Source organism: Diospyros lotus, chromosome 7 (assembly GCF_014633365.1).
Source record: "Diospyros lotus cultivar Yz01 chromosome 7, ASM1463336v1, whole genome shotgun sequence".
NCBI lineage: Eukaryota > Viridiplantae > Streptophyta > Magnoliopsida > Ericales > Ebenaceae > Diospyros > Diospyros lotus.
The window spans coordinates 5,761,339-5,780,580 of record NC_068344.1 but is presented as its reverse complement, the minus strand read 5'-3'; the positions used below and the strand labels follow the sequence as shown (position 1 = coordinate 5,780,580).

The 19,242-nt window shown below is 37.2% G+C and overlaps 1 protein-coding gene across 2 annotated transcripts; it reads left to right on the top strand.

The window, feature by feature from the left end:
• Positions 1–2,113: 2,113 nt before the first annotated feature.
• LOC127806339 (syntaxin-81) lies at positions 2,114–18,248 on the top strand. Of its 2 annotated transcripts, none has more exons than XM_052343564.1 (8): positions 2,114–2,420; positions 2,852–2,964; positions 7,671–7,754; positions 7,963–8,067; positions 8,842–8,985; positions 16,478–16,744; positions 16,871–17,002; positions 17,966–18,248. In XM_052343564.1, the coding sequence occupies exons 2-8, from the start codon at positions 2,887–2,889 to the stop codon at positions 18,107–18,109; spliced, it is 954 nt and encodes a 317-aa protein (XP_052199524.1). In that variant the 5' UTR covers positions 2,114–2,420; positions 2,852–2,886; the 3' UTR covers positions 18,110–18,248. The 2 variants fall into 2 exon arrangements, with proteins under 2 accessions (XP_052199524.1, XP_052199525.1); XM_052343565.1 differs by having other exon boundaries at positions 2,114–2,495.
• The last annotated feature ends 994 nt before the right edge of the window (positions 18,249–19,242 follow it).

Below are 19,242 nucleotides of genomic sequence, written 5' to 3'. Positions count from 1 at the left end.
ATAATCTTTTCTAAGCCGTCTCCCTTGTTAGGCACCTATTTCTTCCCGGATTGCCACGTAACGATTTTTTCTTCCCGAGTTACCATGTGGTAACGCGTTGTGAAGCCTCCAGTCCCGCTTCAGGATGCCATGTGGGGCCCCCAAAATGGTCGCGCTCTTGACTTGAACCTGTGACCAACTGCTTACTCTTATTTGCGTGACCACTCCATCTGCAAGCCTCCTTATTTATTTATGCCCAAATATTAATCTTATACTAATCCAACTCTCAATTTTCAGAATTACATTTAGACCTCAGAAATTACCAAACACTCCCAATCACCTCCATCTCTCGCACATTGCAACCTACATGCATGTAATCCCATATGGGCCTTCTTAGCTAAGCTGCGTGGGTGCCCCTAGGCTCTCATATTTTCAATTAGGTTGCATGTGGAAGCTTCATGTGTTATATAACATCCTGCAATCTTTACTTGAGCTTAACCCCTCTCGAAAACATCAGGCTAAATTTAGAATAATAAACAACACCTGAAGGCATCCTTTGACAACCCAAAATGTTGCCCAGGTGGCCACCTAGAGCCCAAGAACATGCTCTAGCAACTCGCCGCAATGCCCACATTCTTCCAGAGGATTCCTTAGGCCACTTAGTCCTTTGTGGGAAGGGGGGGATTCCTCTTAAGTCCATCTAAATTTCACTAAAGACCGTAGTCCTTATCCCCAACGCATGCATGTTCATCCTTGACATCTAGTAAAAATACTATAAATAACTCATTTCTAGTTAGAAATGAGTACATTTTTTATATTCATTAAATTACATCCTTTATTTACTGCGCACTTGATAGAATCTCTACTAGTACCCCCGGATAACTATTTTCTTTCACATACTATCTTAAGCATCGAAGGGCACACGTGAGGTGAGGAATCCCCGGCCTTCTAACTTATTTTTGTGAGTGCAGTTACTCCCTAACACACTAAAAGATATTCCTGAATGGATTAATCCTCTATTGGAAATGCACCCGAGAGCTTATTCGAGACTCCTATCAGGTAATCGAAGACCGGAGCCACCCGCCATATATTTCCATGAGCAGACACCTACTAGTTGTTTGCCTCGCTCCACCTCGGCTGCAGCATTCCCTTACTATATTCTCACCCGCCACATATTTCCATGAGCAAACGCCTGCTAGTTGTTCGCCTCGCTCCACCTCGGCTGCAGTATTCTCGTACTATAAATCTCAATGTTGTATTTTGACAACAACAATTTTATAAAAGATTATAGATATAATCTGTCTAGGATTTGCTTAATTAAATGGTGGCTAACAGTATTATAAGATGATGATATTTTAAAATAGAAATTACCTACAGATAAGCAGTAAAAAGCAATTAGCGGCGAGTGCATAGGAAACAACTGATCGAGAAAAGGAACAACCGACGACTACTAGAGAGAGTGATGACCACAAGATCGAGACTCGATTGACGGTGACACGAGCACCAAGCAGCAAGAAATAATCGGTGGCAAATGCGAGAGGGAACGACAATGAAAGGAAACGACTAACTAAGAAAAGGAATGACCATGAGAGGGAATGATGATAGTGAGACCGATGCTGGATCAACAGTGACACGGGCACCAAGCAAACAAGAAGCAATTGGTGAGGGGTCAATGGTGACTATGTTTAGAATTTGGAAACAAAAATAGATTTAGGGCTAAATTACTAAAGGAGAGACAACGTGAATGTGAAGAAGACTAAAGAAGAAAAGGTCCACTGTTTCAGAATGATATGTTATATAGTGGCTGGTTAAAGATAGAAGCAATTTCGTCTCTAACCATAATCGATAGCCAAAAATACGTTTTCGATGATTTTCTATAATTTGTGAAACATCTTCAAAATGTTTTATAAATTATAAAAACGGCCCAAAAAAATTTGGAGTCATCTTTAACGTTTTCGGGACAAGAAATATCTCAAAAATACCAAAATAATATCTTCAAACCCTTTTTCAAAGGGTAACTTGATAGAGCATATATAGATAGACAATTTATTTTTGTCCCTCGTTGCAACACAACATTTTTTTGTTTCTAAAGTTGCGTTTGTTTTGAGGTATTTTCTAGCTTTTGGAATCATAAAAATACTCAACTTGAAGACATTTTTGGGTCAACAAAAAACACCTTCCAATTTGCTTAATTTCGAAAAGCAATTTACCCTTTTCCTCAATACTCTGCCTCCTCACCTCCATCGCCGTCTGGCTCTCGCCGGTCTCCCTCTCCGTCTCCCGCTCGCCGGATCTGCCTCTCCGTCTCGCTTTCTGGCCGGATCTGCCTCTCCGTCTCGCTCTGTGGCCGGATCTGCCTCTTCGTCTCTCTCTCGCCGTGCCTCTCTGTCGCCGGCTCTCCCTCTCCGTCTCGCTCTCTCGGCGGCTCTCCCTCTCTATCTGTTCGGCTCTTCTCCCTCTCTTTCTGTCTGTCTCTCGCTCTGTTTCCATTAACAGCAAGGCATCGGAGTGTGAAGGTTACAGTCAAAACATCAGAAAACATGGTTTAGAAAAATTATTTTCTGAAATTTTGTTTCCTTCAAAATTGCATTCCCTCGTAAAAACACTTTTCTGCAAACAAACTGAACCCAAAAGAAGTTCTGGAAAGTTTGCTCAACGAAAACGGATCTATTTTCCTTAACTCCCTTCAGTCATTGCCCAGGAAAAATAATAAAAAACTGGTACTGATGCAGCTGAAATAGGGTGTTCATTGACTAGTAAAATGGTTTACTTGTTGGTTAACATTGTTTTATCTTCTTTTCTTCCAATGTGGTGTTCTCTTATGTTATACCTGTCATGTGGGTTTGCTCATTGTGAATTCTTTTTATTACAGAAGATCAAAAGTTCTTTGTTGGTGGATGTTACGATATGGCAAGAATAAGAGACAGAACCGAAGATTTTAAAGATGCAATACACCGAACAGCTTTGTCTATGGGATATAATGAGGTCTGTTTGGCTTTTGTAACTGGTATTAAGATACTAATTAACCTTTTATAACTGTGAATCTTCTTATTATCTTGTTGGACATAATGGTTTTATTGAAAGGCCTTCTTCAAGGATGCTGGAACTGTATAATATTGTTGTTATCCTCTATAGATTTTTCTTTGAAATCTAGTTTCCTGCTTTTGTTTTTATGTGCATCTCTGGTGATGAGTTAAAAAGTACCTTTTAGTGATTCAACAACAGGCCACCCTAAGTTTGACACTTCGCCCACCTAATCCCAAAGATAACAAAATGAGTCTCCCCAGACTTGGTCTTTCTGAGAGGTTGAATTCTTCTGAAGGATGGTAGAGTAATTGAACCAGAATAGGTGATTTAGCTAAATCACACAATGAACAAGTCACCTTTATGCTTTCTTTAAAAGAGGCAGATTGTGAACATGCCTTTGATTTTGTATTTAATATATGTCTGTATGTGTATCAACATTTTGGTGGTATTACTTTGTTTTTTTTCTTTCTCACACTGAATGAATATAAAAACAAACATGAAACTGTCACGGTTTTATCTGTGACTTTCCTTAGTTTGGGAGAATTGCTTTGCTGAAGATTCATATTTGGGAAAAGAAATTTGAGGTGAGAGGAGAAACATTACATGGGTTCAAATCATGACTCAACATTACTTCAAGAACTATATACCCTTCCCCTCCATTTGATTGCATAAGGTCAAAAATAGAGTTTCTAAATCTCCTTTGGTTGGTTCATGGCAAGACCTATGCTGTCTGGGGTTACCAAATGGCATGATGAATCCTGTCATGACTACTAAAAGCACATTTAATGATGCTGACGGAAAAAAAGGCATGCTGGAAGTTCATGTTTTTTTCTTTTTTTAGAGGGGGGTGGGGTACTGGATAATCTAGCATCCTTTACTTTTATATGTTTCTGTGGGTTGCTTGATATTGAATCAATTTTGTCTCGTGCTATCAAGTATTAGGTTTAATGTTAAAACTTGGGTTGAATTGGTATCACTGTTACATTTTGTTATGTTTTAGAGACTAGAACACATCATCATCAATTGCACCTTATCCTTGTTGGTTCCTTTCTTGTGTATAGACTCTTTTCAGATATATTTGTATTTGAATGCAAATGAGATATGCAATGTAGCCAATCAACAACAGCAAGCAATAAGAGGATCCAGAAGAAGATTATAGTGGTTGGTGTTTGCATGCTTATGTCGACTCTGCACCACCTTGTCTTCCACTATCAACACTTCCACCAAGGTTTTCCAGAAGCTCACATCAGAAACTTGTTACAAACACCTAGATTTGATCAGTCTCTAGGAAGCCAACAATCCAAATAAAGATTTATACAATTTATACAAGCTTAAAGTACACACTTGGACAAATTTATAACAATGAAGAACAATATCGAACAAGGTAACAAATCTTACTGAAATAAATTCTTTAAAATGCTGGTTGATCAAGACTTTAAAGATATTTCTTGAGTCCCTTAAATGCCTTGGTTGCCTTGATTCACTTTGAGAGATTTATACTTGAGAGCTCTTTGATGCTTGAGAGTCAATAGCCTTTAACGTGCATTCAATCTTTTTCTTGTGTTTATGAAGTTGTATTTATACTTTTAAGACCTCATTTTGAATGTTTTCAACAACCACAAGTGCATTTAATGCTTGAAAGAAACTCCTACACAAAATCTTAACATGCAAACAAACTAGCCGTTACAGCAAGGTAGTTGACTATTTTTAGAGTAGACGACTATTTTAGTATCCCTTAATTTGAATTAGTTCGCCTAATCTTGGAGTAGTTGACTATTCTGTTCCCTTACTTTGAGACAGCATGTAAACTTTTTCACCTATTCCAAATTAGTCAACTATTGATTCCCCTATTCTTAGACAATGTGTAAATTGGTTCATCTATTCTAAAGTAGTCGACTATTGGTTCCTCTATTTTGGGACATCGTGTAGATTTGGTCGCCTACTCTATGGTAGTCAACTGTTTAGTGGTCTAAGGATTTAAACGAATGGAATAGAGAAACACTTGTTAAATGTACCTATAATGGTGTTCAATTATTTGAAACAATTTCTGAAAAATCGGTTCATTGATGGCATTTGGATAAAGATCCTATTTCCTTTCTGCCTGATGTCATAGACTGAGGGTGTGATTGTAATTAGAGTCAACCAGTGGCATTGATGTAATAAAATAGTAAAGGAATAATTCAAATTCCTTTAGGCGCCAGGCGCACACATGGGCAGTCTTTAACTGCTGCGCCAACGTGTAACACCCTATAAATACCAGAAGGTCGAGGATGGGGAATTATGTGAGGATTATTCCACAGTTTCCTTTCCCTCTCATTTCTTAATTCTCCCTTCTCTAGTTCTATTCCTTACTTTCTCTCTATTCTCTCTCCTCAAACCTTTCTTGCCACAGTTCTTTTTTCCAAATTTACATAAGAACTCTTACTGTCAGATTAGTGCTTGACACCTGAAACTTTGGCATAAATTTAAGCCACAATGTTCTTATATAGATCAAATGAAAAAGAAAAAGAAAAAGAAAGGGGAAAAAGGTGATTTTTGTTTTTCCTAGTGTGGGAAAGCAATGTTTTAAAAACCAGACCAGACCAGTTTAACTAGGAACCGGTGGCCTATCCAGTCCGGTTTGCCTTAAAAAATTGGATGCCTTTCAACCCGATCAAAATGCGGTCGGACTGGTGAACCGAGTTGACCCTGATTTTTTCACTCCCATCACTCATTTTTAAATTTTTAATTATTAATTAATTCTTTAATAACATATATAACAATTATATATAAAATATTAGTTGTATATTAGTTAATAATAACATTTCTCATAATAATATATAGAATACTAGTATTTTAAATATATATTAGAATATATATTATTTAATTATAAAATATATATATGACATCATCTGATCGGACCACTCCAGTCCAACTGGTCAGACCAATTGACCTGTGACCCAGTTAATTGGCCAGTTCACTATCCGGTCTGGTTTTTAAAACATTGTGGAAAAGAATGAAAATTTGGCCACCTACTTCTAGTAGTCAACTATTGGTTCCCCTATTTGAGGCAAAATGCAAAGTTGTTTCCCTATCCTATGTTAGAATGATATTTTACTCAACTATGATCCTGTAGCTCACTGTTTCTTCAACTATTATCCTTTTGAAAACATTTTCAAACATATATAACCACAAAATTTACAATAAAACTTTGTGTTTGGATCATAGTTACCTAATACGCCCCTCCCCCCCAGGAACCACGTTCCAGTACGCGCGCACTGGAACGCGGTGCGTTTGTGTCTTGGAATGCTTGGGGACGCATCCCAGTTCCCCTGTAATGAAGACCCGGATCTTTGATGCCATTAATTTTGGCCTACACTCAGGCCCGCCATTAACCCTTCCTCAGACCCTCTCTCGCTCAAGCGCTCGCCGCCCACCCCTTCTGCCCTTCTCCTCTCTCGCTTCGCTCGTTGCTGGCTGCGGGCTGCCGTCTCTCGCTCTCACTCGCTTCAGCCTTCGTGCCTTCGTCGGACGACTCGGACCGTCGCTGAGGTCGCTGACTCGCTCGCCCTCCTCGGTCGCTCGCCTCGCTCAATCGCTCTTCCTTGCTGCCTCTCTCTAGCTCCGTCGCTCGCCTGCGCCGCCTCGCCCTTGCCCCCCTTGCCCTCGATCATCGCTCGCCCTCGCCGGCCGTCGGCTCTCCCCTCGGTCTCTTGCTTGCTGCCTCTCTGGCTCTCTCACTCCGTCGCATCAGCTGGTGGAGACTCCCAGTTGCATCAGCTGGTGGAGACAATAAAGCTTAGCCTCTCTCTAGTATTGTGATTTCATTTTTTGGCTAAAGCTGGGACTCCACATCTCATTCTATTTTTTTAAATTTTATAATTTTATAATTATTATATTAATATTTATTTATTTAATATTTTTATTATTATTAATATATTTAAAAAATTAAGTGACGAACCGGCGAATCGAAGAAACCAACCCCCCACGTACCACGTTTCGGGAAAAGTGGCGTACCACGTTCCCGTACCGCGTTCCGCGTACCGGACGTTCCACGAACCAGGTAACTATGGTTTGGATCATATTAGTTTTGTAAATCATTAAAACTTAAGGTCAATTGTCTTAGAACTGCAAGTTGGCTCAATAATCCTAACCAAGTTAGGGTTCGTGGCACAACATTCATAATGTCAATTGACAACTTTTAAAAGTCACATTGAGAATACAAATTTATGTAAAAGAACAATGTGGCAAAATTTTATGTTACATGCTTTTCTTAATGCAACCCTCTTGCGAGGGAATGATGAGGAAAAGTTGTAACACTAACTTCATATGGAAAAGTTTTTTGAGATAGCGGTGAATGAATTTAATTGATGTAGTTATGTTTCATCATGTGGTTGATATTGTGAATCCAACCTATACAACATGGAAACATGACTAACTTCATATCCTAGAACGATTGTACAAAATCCTGTTCAGGGCATTGATCTGACCTGATCATGCATTTCAATTGCAATTTTTAGATGATGAATGTATTTGATGTACTCATTACAACAGTCATGATATTATGATGAAGAACTATATCTCATGTTAATATGACTTAGATCCGACACCATTCTTTTAATATTATTATTTCATATGTTAGTATTAGTATATTAACTTAGCTGTGTTGTGATTACTCTTGACAGTCCAAACTGGCAGCTGTATTGGCATCTTTCATCATGCATAAACCTCGGCAGAGGTCATCTTTTACCATAACTGCACTAAAGACGGTATATACTTTCAGCCTAAAAAGCCAATTTTCCGGGTTTTTTTGTTGTTGTTTTTTGATAGTTTTAAATGTGAGAAAGTAAGCTAGAAATGATGTTGCCACACACTCCTAGTGGAACACTTCGCCTTTGATCTTTCTATTTATTTCAGAAGAGTAAATATATGTACAGTTAGTTTTGCTGGTGGATTATACTTCTCTTCTTTTTTCAGCTCGAAAGTATTAGAGCTTTGGAACAGTTCTTGATAAAGCACAAGAAGGATTATGTAGACCTGCATCGCACCACTGAACAGGAGAGAGATAGCATTGAGCATGAAGTAAGTTTTGGGAACGTAGCTCTTGTGGGTCTTTGTGTTATTTAGACAAGCCATCATTTGTTAATAAATGATTTTATATTGCAATTAACAACAATCTTGAAAATAAATCATGGTTTTAGTTTATTAATTTTTGTTGCAGGATACATGTAACTGGTTTCTAATATTAATCATTCACCTTGTCATTTGATATATTTTACTTGTTAAATTGTTTCTGGCCAAAAGAGTAAAAAATAGTGCAGTGGTAAAATAAAATGTTTTATCTGTGTTTTTCCCTTTGGAAATGATCATGAAAAGCTAAGATGGAGGTTTTGACATGGTCAGACGGTTACTCTGTCTTGTGTTCTGTTGTATATTTGGCATGAACGGCGTAATAGGGATTTTGAGGATATATAAAAAACAAAAAAAAACTTTTAGTCTTGTATTGCAGTGTAATAGTGGCTAAGGTGAGGCTGCTATGGCTCATTTGTGGGTTTGCCTGTTTTTGGCATTTTTTTATATTTACATAATTGTTGCTTATGGAATGAAAGAAAGAAAATCTTCATGCTTCTTTGTAGAATTGAGGAAGGATGGTTTTTGCACATTCAAAGCAGAAATTTATCTCGTAATTTTTCCACCATAGTTTAAAGCAGTTAAATGAAGGTTTCACAACACCCCCCCCCCCCCCCCCCCCCCAAGCACACACACAATATATATATATATATATATCATTCTAATATTGTAAGTCCTGCATCATTTTTCCACACTGTTCTTTTTTGCTAATCCCAATTTTTGCAGGTTGCAGTTTTTGTTAAGGTGTGCAAAGAACAAATAGATATTCTCAAAAATAGTATAAACAATGAAGAATCAAACTCAAGGGGATGGCTTGGCATAAAGGGTGACCATTCTAATGCGGATACTATTGCACACAAACATGGAGTGGTAAGATTACACGCATATCTTTATCCTCTCTAATCCATGGTTTATAGGGAGGAGGAGGAGGAGAAGAGAAACATGGCAGAAAAAAAGAGGGAAGAATTCAATCCATTCTTGAGTTTTGTTTGAGAGGGAAAGTGACACTAAGAAAGGCGCGATAAGTATGCAAGTTAGTTGTGTATTTGTACCTTGTGGATGAAAGATTTTGCTTGTTTTGTTGGGAGACTACTCTTTTTTAGATATTGTTTCCTTTTTTTTTTGGATTGAGTTTTTTATGGTATGGGTTATTTATATAAATATAGAGTTTTTACGGTATGTGTTCATATATGTATGGTTGGCTGATAGGGGTATTTTTCTATTTTGATTTAAAAAAGAAGATTATTAGGTTTTATCTTGTTCTGTTTTGACTTATTATAGTTGTTTAGCTAATAGAATTTTATTTGATTTAGGGATTAGATGGAGTTATATTTGATTTTTGTTAGCAAATGAGTTGATTTGTCCTGATATTATTTCCTTTTCTTGGTTATATTATTTCCTTTTCTTGGTTGATTGATTGTAAATTGTAATCTTTTATTTGATTGTAAATTGTAGATTAGAATCTTTTATTTTAAGCAGCTTCCTAATTTGTTTAAGGAAGATTGCTAAGTTAGAGAGTTGTCTAACTCATTTAGGCTAACTTAGGAAGGTATCCAACTTAGGAGATATCCTAAACTTGGCAACCTCTCTGTATATATGTTGTGTTCGGTTTTGCTATGTTGAAAAGATTGGAAGTTTTTCCTGGTCTTTTGACATGGTATCAGAGCCATAGGGTTTCGGTGATTGTTTGTAGCCGAGATACCTTGATCCATTTTTCCTTCCAACCATAGTATGGGCGACGTTGGAGAATCGGAAGGTACGACCGAAGTCACAGCCATAGGTGCTGTTACGGGGGAATCCAGCCATGGGATAAGTACTGGAGGAGAGCTTCCGATTATTCAAGCGGCTTATAGGTTGAGCGGAAAAAATTATCTCAAGTGGTCTCAATTAATCAAGACCTTCTTGAAAGGCAAGGGAAAATTGAGCCACTTGGAGGGAATCGGGCCTTAAAAGGAGGATCCCACGTACGCTGCATGGGATGAAGAAGACTCATTAGTCATGTCATGGCTTTGGAATGCTATGAATCCAGAGATTAGCGATACCGTAATGTTTCTAACTACGGCTAAGGAGATATGGGATGCTATGAGGGCTACCTACTCCAAAATCAATGATGCTGCACAGATTTATGAAATCAGAACAAAAGTGGCAGCAACAAAACAAGGCAATCGATCTGTTACTGAGTACTCTAATCTGTTGCAGATTTTGTGGTAAGAATTGGATCACTATCAGTGCATCCAGATGAAGTGCAGCGAGGATGCAGTCATTCAAAAGAGATTTGTGGAGAAAGAATGGATCTATGACTTCTTAGCTGGGCTAAACTTGGAGTATGATGCTGTTAGGATCCAAATCCTAGGTAAATCTGACCTACCTTCTTTAAATGAAGTTATTGCTATTATTCGAGGGGAAGAAGGTAGGAGAGGAGTGATGTTAGAGAATCCACAGTTAGAGGGATCAGCATTACTCACTATAAAGGGGGCTGGTCGTGGAAGGTGGATTAAAGAAGATAGAAGACAGGTGGATTCAAATGGAAGTACCACAGATAGAGATAATTTGTGGTGCACTTTTTGCAAAAAACCGAGGCACACAGTTGATAAATGCTGGAAGCTCCATGGAAAACTAGTTAAAGGAGGACAACATCCACAATCTAAGCCTAATGGGCAGTCATATATGGCTAACAGTTAGCTGGGATCGGGAGAGATCAATGGCCGACAACAAGTGGAAGGCGAAGGCATTGAACAAGCTGAGTTTATGGGGCTGAAACAAGAAGAAATTGAGAAGTTGAGGACCCTATTAGGCTCACTTGAGAAGGAACTAGGAGCAAGTTCTTCAAATCTTGCTCTCACAGGTATTACTCTCAATTCTTCCAACTTAAAAGTTTCAGATTTAAGTTTTAAACCAGATTGGGTTCTTGACACTGGTGCCACCGACCATATGATCTATTCCTCCCAAAAATTCCTATCCTATAAGCCTTGTCCAAGCACCAAAAAGATTGTTTTGGCTGATGGATCCCTAACTACTGTTGCTGGAATAGGGGACATCAGTGTGAACAATCATTTGATCCTAAGAGATGTTCTTCATGTTCCTAAACTTTACACCAACCTCATCTCTATTAAAAAACTGACTCAAGATGCTAATTGCCTTGCTATCTTCTCTCAAACCTCTTGTGAATTTCAGGAAAGGAACTCGAGGAAGATGATTGGGCATGCTAAGGTGAAAGAGGGGCTATACTATCTTGAAGGATTTAGTAAACTGAAATATGTTCCTCCTATGTCTTTTTTAGCTAAATCCAATAAGGATACCCTATGGCTTCATCATTTTCGCTTAGGGCATCCATCATTTGTGGTTCTTCAATCTATGTATCCCTCTTTGTTCAAGGGATTAGATAGTAGGGAATTTCAATGTGATATTTGTCAATTTGCTAAGCATAAAAGAGCTTCATTTCCTCTTAATAATACTCGAAGTGTTCTTCCTTTCAATTTAATTTATAGTGACATATGGGGTCCTTCTCCTATCCCTAACATTTCGGGTGCAAGGTGGTTTGTGTTATTTGTTGATGATTGTACCCGTGTAATGTGGTTATACCTTCTTAAAAACAAATCAGATGTTTGTTCTATTTTTCAAAATTTCTACACCATGATTAAAAACCAATTTGGTGTTGAAATTAAAAGAGTGAGAACTGACAATGCCAAGGATTTTTTCAATCAAACTCTCTCCCATTTCTTTCAAGAGAGAGGTGTGATCCATAAATCATCATATGTTTATACTCCTCAGCAAAATGGGCTAGCTGAGAGGAAGAATGGTCACTTATTAATCGTTACAAGAGCATTGTTGTTTCATAATAATGTGCCTAAACACTATTGGGGAGAGGCTGTTCTAACTGCAGCTTATCTTATCAATAGGCTTCCTTCAAGAAACCTTGGTCTCAAAAGTCCAATTTAGCTTCTTACTCAAGGATTTCCAAACTTTGTTCCCACAGATTTGTGTCCTAAAGTGTTTGGCAGCTTAGTTTTTATTCATAACCATTCTCCTCATAGGGGAAAATTGGATCCTAGGGCCTTCAAATGTGTCTTTGTTGGCTATTCTCCTACTCAAAAGGGTTATAAATGTTTCCATCCTCCATCCAAAAAATTCTTTGTCTCAGCTGATGTTAAATTTGTGGAAGATCAGTCATATTTCCAGAATTTCTACACTCATGGGGAGACTGATTTCTTAGGTGGAAATGCAAAGGAGTTATATCTTCCTACTCTTCCATGTTCCTCTTCGACTTGTCCTAGATGTTCCTCCACTCTTTCAGCTTGTCCTAATCCTCAGGATTGTGCTAATACTGATGTAAGAGAAACTATTCAGTCACATCCTAAACCACTGAAAGTGTATACAAGAAAAAGAGCCCCAGAACTTCCATCTAAGCATGCTGAATTATCTAACTTAAGTGCTGATCAGTGCAGTCCAACATCTGACTCCCACCAGAATTCTATTCCATCTTCTCCTGAAGCTAAACCTACTTCACCAGCATCTCTTCCAGTTGACCATCAGCCATCTACACTCAATTTAGATGATCTAGATGTCCCAATTGCCCTAAGGAAGGGAACCCAAGCCTGCACCCAGCATCCATTACACTTGTTTCTCAGTTATTCTAATCTGTCCCCAGTTTACAAGGCCTTCTTAACCAATGTCTCTTCCATACCAATTCCAAAAAACCTATCTGAAGCTTTAAGCAGTGAGAATTGGAAGGAAGCCATGAGAGTTGAGATGAATGCTCTTGAAAAGAACCATACTTGGAATCTAGTAGAACTTCCTAAAGGCAAGAAACCAGTGGGATGTAGATGGGTTTTCACTGTCAAATACAAATCAGATGGCTCTCTAGAAAGGTACAAAGCTAGGCTGGTGGCCAAAGGTTATACCCAAACATATGGCGTGGATTATCTTGAAACATTTGCTCCGGTGGCCAAAATGAACACTGTTCGGGTTCTATTATCATTGGCAGCCACTTTAAACTGGCCTTTGTATCAATATGATGTTAAAAATGCATTTTTACATGGTGACTTAGAGGAAGAGATTTATATGGAGGTTCCTCCTGGATTTGGGTTTCCTAATCAAGGAAAAAACTTAGCATGCCGCTTGAACAAAGCTTTCTATGGATTGAAACAGTCACCAAGAGCTTGGTTTGGGAGATTTGCCAAAGTAATGTTGGGTTTGGGCTATAAGCAAAGTCAAGGGGATCACACATTGTTTATCCACCACTCTCCAACTGGTAAACTAACTGCTTTGCTAGTGTATGTGGATGATATAATTGTGACAAGTGATGATCAAGATGGAATTGTAGCCTTGAAGGAGTGTTTGACTCAGGAATTTGAAATAAAGGAGCTTGGGAACCTAAAGTATTTTTTGGGCATTGAAGTGGCTAGGTCTAAGAAAGGTATTTTCATTTCTCAACATAAATATGTGTTAGATCTCTTGCAAGAAACCGGTATGCTAGGCTGCAGGGTTCTTGATACTCCAATTGAGCAAAATCATCAAATTGGTGAAGACATGGAGGGAGGTGCTGTTGATAAAGAGTCTTACCAACGGTTAGTAGGAAGGCTAATCTATCTCTCTCATACTCGGCCGGATATTGCATATGCTGTGGGAGTAGTAAGTCAATTTATGCATAGTCCAAAGGAGGGTCATCTTAAAGTTGTGCATTGTATTCTTCATTACCTTAAGAGTGCTCCTGGTAAAGGTATTTTATTTAAGACGGGTGGCCCTATGTCTTTGGAAGCCTATACGGATGCCGACTATGCTGGTTCCCTTGTTGATAGGCGGTCCACCTCCGGTTATTGCACATTTCTAGGTGGCAATCTTGTTACTTGGCGTAGTAAGAAACAAAATGTGGTGGCAAGGTCTAGTGCTGAAGCTGAGTTTCGATCTATGGCATTGGGAATTTGTGAGTTATTATGGCTCAAGATTATTTTAGATGACTTACGGATTCGGTGGACAGCTCCTATGAGATTATATTGTGACAACAAATCGGCCATTAACATTGCTCACAACTCGGTTCAACATGATAGGACTAAACATGTTGAGGTGGATCGACACTTCATTAAAGAGAAGCTTGACAATGGCTTAATTTGTACTCCTTTCATTGCTACTGGTGGACAGCTTGCTGATGTCTTTACCAAAGGCTTATCGGGTGGTGTTTTTCACAAGATCCTCAGCAAGATGGGAATGTATGACATACACTCTCCATCTTGAGGGAGAGGGTTAGCAAATGAGTTGATTTGTCCTGATATTATTTCCTTTTCTTGGTTATATTATTTCCTTTTCTTGGTTGATTGATTGTAAATTGTAATCTTTTATTTGATTGTAAATTGTAGATTAGAATCTTTTATTTTAAGCAGCTTCCTAATTTGTTTAAGGAAGATTGCTAAGTTAGAGAGTTGCCTAACTCATTTAGGCTAACTTAGGAAGGTATCCAACTTGGGAGATATCCTAAACTTGGCAACCTCTCTGTATATATGTTGTGTTCGGTTTTGCTATGTTGAAAAGATTGGAAGTTTTTCCTGGTCTTTTGACAATTTTAAAGATTATAATCATATTTTGATCAGTTGTTATCTTTAGATAAGTTATATTTTAATTGCCTATAAATAGTCAACATAATATAACCTTTTATTCTGCTTTAGATGATTGAATAATATGGTTTCCCCTTTCTTGAGTTTCTCTGTCTCTCTCTCTCTGTTCTCTTCTTCCTGCTTCTTCTTCTTCTTCTTAATCTATCCTGTTTCTTCCCTACTTTCTGCAATGGCCGCACAACAACATTCCTTCATCAACTGCCATGCAGAGTCCATGAAAGCCACCATCACCATAGCAATGGCTAAGAATCACAATCGTCATCACTAAGCCATCAAGCCATGGAAACACAAGTTTATCTTACTTCAAGTAAGTTGATGATGACAACAATACTCAACTACTAATGGCACAAGTCTAGATTCAACTCAAGGACTAGTTTTTCTCCCAACCAGGGAGAATGACAGCGATACTTTTCTATTTTGATTTTAAAAATAAGATTTAGATTAGGTTTTATCTTGTTCTATTTTGATTTATCATAGTTATTTAGATAATAGAATTTTATTTGATTTAGGGATTAGATAGAGTTATATTTGCTTTTAAAGATTATAATCGTATTTTGATTAGTTGTTATCTTTAGATAGGTTATTATTTAATTGCCTATAAATAGGCAACATTATGTAACCTTTTATTCAGCTTTGGATGATTGGATAAATGATTTCCCTTTCTTGAGTCTCTCTCCCTCAGTCTCTCTGCGTCTTCTTCTTCTTAATCTCTTCTGTTTCAACCCTACTTTCTGCAATTCTCTCTCTCTATCTCTGCTTTTCCTTCTTCTTGCTTCTTCTTCTTGGCTTCTTCTCTTATCTGGCTTCTTCTTCTTAATCTCTTATCTTCCTATAGTCCCACATCATTGGCCCTCCTTTTGGCCTTCATTAAGGGTGTAAAAAATGGAATTTTCATTGTTCCTAACTTTTTTTTTTTAAATGTCCTTGAAATGTAAACAAACAAATGAAAGAGAGGAATTTTGAAGTTTTTCCCTTTTCCCTTATTAAAAGCAGCATAAATGGAATTTGAAAAGCCATCAAGTCTCTGCATTTTCCATTTTACTCAATGTGAGACAGTACATCAATTTCGTAACCTAACAGAGAGAATGCGTATATTCCAGCTAAATTTGTTATAGATCAACCCCCAGTTCTGTTGCTTGATTAACTTTGATTTATTTAATTGATGATTTATTATTTCTAATTTGGAGACTGTTGGTTTGGATAGACCACAACTTTAAGAAATCCTGTTTGGATTAGGATGAGAAAACCATAAAATGCCTTTTTGAACCAAACCTTTTATGTTTGCCCTTGATTATGTTGTCCAAGGAAGTAGTTATCCTGATTATTTTTGTACCACACTTTGCCTGTAACTTGCCCTGGTCAGGTTTGGTTTGCTGAACTGTGCCAAAATGCTGTCGAGATAACTTACCCATTATGTCCTCAATGATAATCCTCAAAGGGCAGTGTCAAAAGTTCATTGCTATAAGGATCTGACAGTGGTAGGGGAGAAAAAGGAATGGGATACTGGGCTTGGTCTGGCATTATTTCCACATTTAAGCTACAGTGCATACAAAATTAATTGGATTTTTTTAAAAACAATTATAAGGATAATGAGATATCACAAGCTTGGAACAAGTGAAGACTGCAAACTTTAATCTGCGAACTTGCTAACTAAATGCATGTGAATTAGACTTGTTCACACATCTGCAGAATTTCATTTTACTATACGGTGATATTTGTGAATAATTCTTTTGTTCCCTGAGTCTAATTTTCAGGTGTTGATATTAAGTGAAAAGCTTCATTCAGTTACATCTCAGTTTGATCAGCTCAGAGCCATACGCTTCCAAGAAACCATCAACCGAGCAACGCCAAGGAGAAAACTGAAACGGACTCCTGCATCTCATTCTGTGAACAACCATGATTCTAACAATATTGAGCTTAAGCAAACTGACAACCAAGAGCTCAGGGAACCTGCTGAGGTTCAAACTGACCCAATTAGAGTCCAGCAGCAATTTTTGGATGATGAAACACGTGCCCTTCAGGTAGTTAACAGCACATTGGTTGGCTGAAAAGTTCTCTTCCAGTTTATGCATCTGGTTCAACAAGTGATAAATTATTGTTAATGGGATCCTAATAAACCAAAGCCACTCCTTGTTGCCTTTATACAGGTGGAGTTGACTAGTCTTCTAGATGCTGCTCAAGAAACTGAAACCAAGATGGTGGAAATGTCTGCATTGAATCATCTCATGTCAACGCATGTTCTGCAACAAGCTCAACAGATAGAGCTTTTGTATGAGCAGGTCAGTCTGCTAGTGTGTGTTAGCTTCTGCATACATTTCATCTCTCTCTTTCTGGAACAAGTACGGATGTCCAGGATTGATTTATTTTGCAACTCCACTCCACCACATCTTGTCTCAACTATTGCAGTTAGCGACCTAGTATTGCCTATCTGAACAATATACTTCTTAGCTGCCTTTGCCAAAGCTACGGGGTGGAGCCTAGATCCTCTATCATGTGTCTTGAACAACCAAAAACAAGTAAGGGAATTGTTAAAAGTCTACAGTAAACAAAAAAGAAAAAGGAAAACGAGAAACAACTATTGTCAACTTTCTTTAGCCAATGATTGTAATAAGCTAAATTATGCCCGGCAAGAAGTGGTTGATCAGTAACATACAAGTTCAAGTGAAATCAGGGACGATCACTATTTTATTTTCCTACATCACCTGCCTCGGTGTACACTGAATGTTTTCTGGGCTCTTATAGAAAATATATTGAGCAAATCCTTTTGTTCTTCCTTTCACTATTGCATTACCATTGTACTCAATATCGTCAATTGTTTTTAGACGAGTATCAAGCACTTGATCCAGGATGAACGTATTCCAAGTTTATGAATTTGCATGACTTAAACTGAAGGCAAACACACATGTTTAGGACAGCACATTGCCTGCACATTCTAATAAGCAGGTGAAAGCATGAATTTTTCTTCTCAGAGTCATTAATGGTGAGAGTTAAATGCAATGTCAACTATATTTTCAAGTCTACACTGTCACTTTATTAGAGGGCAAGCCTTGGTAACAATAGTAAGGCTGCTCTTACTGTGACTAGAATGTCATGGTTCAAAATTGTGAAAACAATCTCTTTGCAAAGTAACGTAGCGTTATGTACCAAAAACGATCCTCCCAACTGGGTTACCCCTTTTCATTTCCACTTGTTAAATTTACCCTTGATTCATATATTCTTCCTAACACCGCTCATGTCAACAGGCGATTGAAGCCACCAAGAATGTGGAACTTGGAAATAACGAGCTGGCGCAGGCCATCCGACGGAATAGCGGTAGCAGGACTTTCCTCTTGCTTTTTCTATTTGTACTTACGTTCTCAATCCTTTTCCTTGATTGGTACAACTAGATGGAGGCAATGTAAAGAATAACTAGGCCCATTGGGCGAATGAGTGAGTGTTCAAGTTCTCCGGCCAGAAACTGCAGCATGGGAATGCTTGTAGATTCTTCATTTGTTGAATTTTAATCACTGTACTGTACAGTGTACAGATCTTGCCATAATTTTAAAGGTTTCGTAAGATCCAGAAAAGTTATAGACCACAAGCCAGCCAGCCAGCCAGCTTCTCTGATTGTATCTGGGAAGAAACTCAACAGTAGATTGTTGGTTTCCAATGGGAATTTGAAGTTGAAGATGTTCAATGGAAGTAGATTTTCAACTTTTTGTTGGGTTTCATTCCTCTTTGCTTTGTTATATCCGTGACAACTTTTTGGGATATTATTTAGGTTGTAATACAATATGAAATAAAAATGGGAAAATGATGTCTTTCAAATTCAAAAAAGTAGAAAACAGAAATGTGGAAAAAATGAGTAAATAAAAAAATATAGAGGTTTTTTTATAAATATAATTTTTAACGTATAAAATTATAAAAAAATAATTATTTATTTTAAAAATAAATATAAATTTCATAAATATTTAAACAACTTTAGAAAAAAAATTAAAACTTTTGAGTCCGTGAACGGATTTAAAAGTGTCTTTGATATTTTTTTAATATTAAATAATTATTTTAAAATTATAAAAATAACTTAAAAATAAAAACGTTTTGAAAATATTGAAATAATTTTTTAGAAACGTTTTTGTGCTAAGATGTTACGGTAAAGTGAAAATATTAATGTAAATATGATATCATAATTTAATAATAATATATCTTATATTAACATCTTGAATGGTTAAAGATAAATTTTTTTAAATTTATAAAAAATCTTCAATTATCATCTATTAAGAATTTGAATAAGTAACAATTTGCTACTACATTTTTTTTATCTTTATGTTTGGTTTTATTGCATATTATTTTATTTTATATCTCACTTCTCTTCCAATAAGAGGGTAAATATTTTTAACAAAAATAAAATGTAAATAAACAATAAATTTAAAATTCCCAAAAATACTGATTAAGTTTAAATATATATATATATATATATATTGGTTTGAAAAGTTTTTCAATTTCATTTTCCGAGGAAAATTTATGCTAAATATGGAAGCGG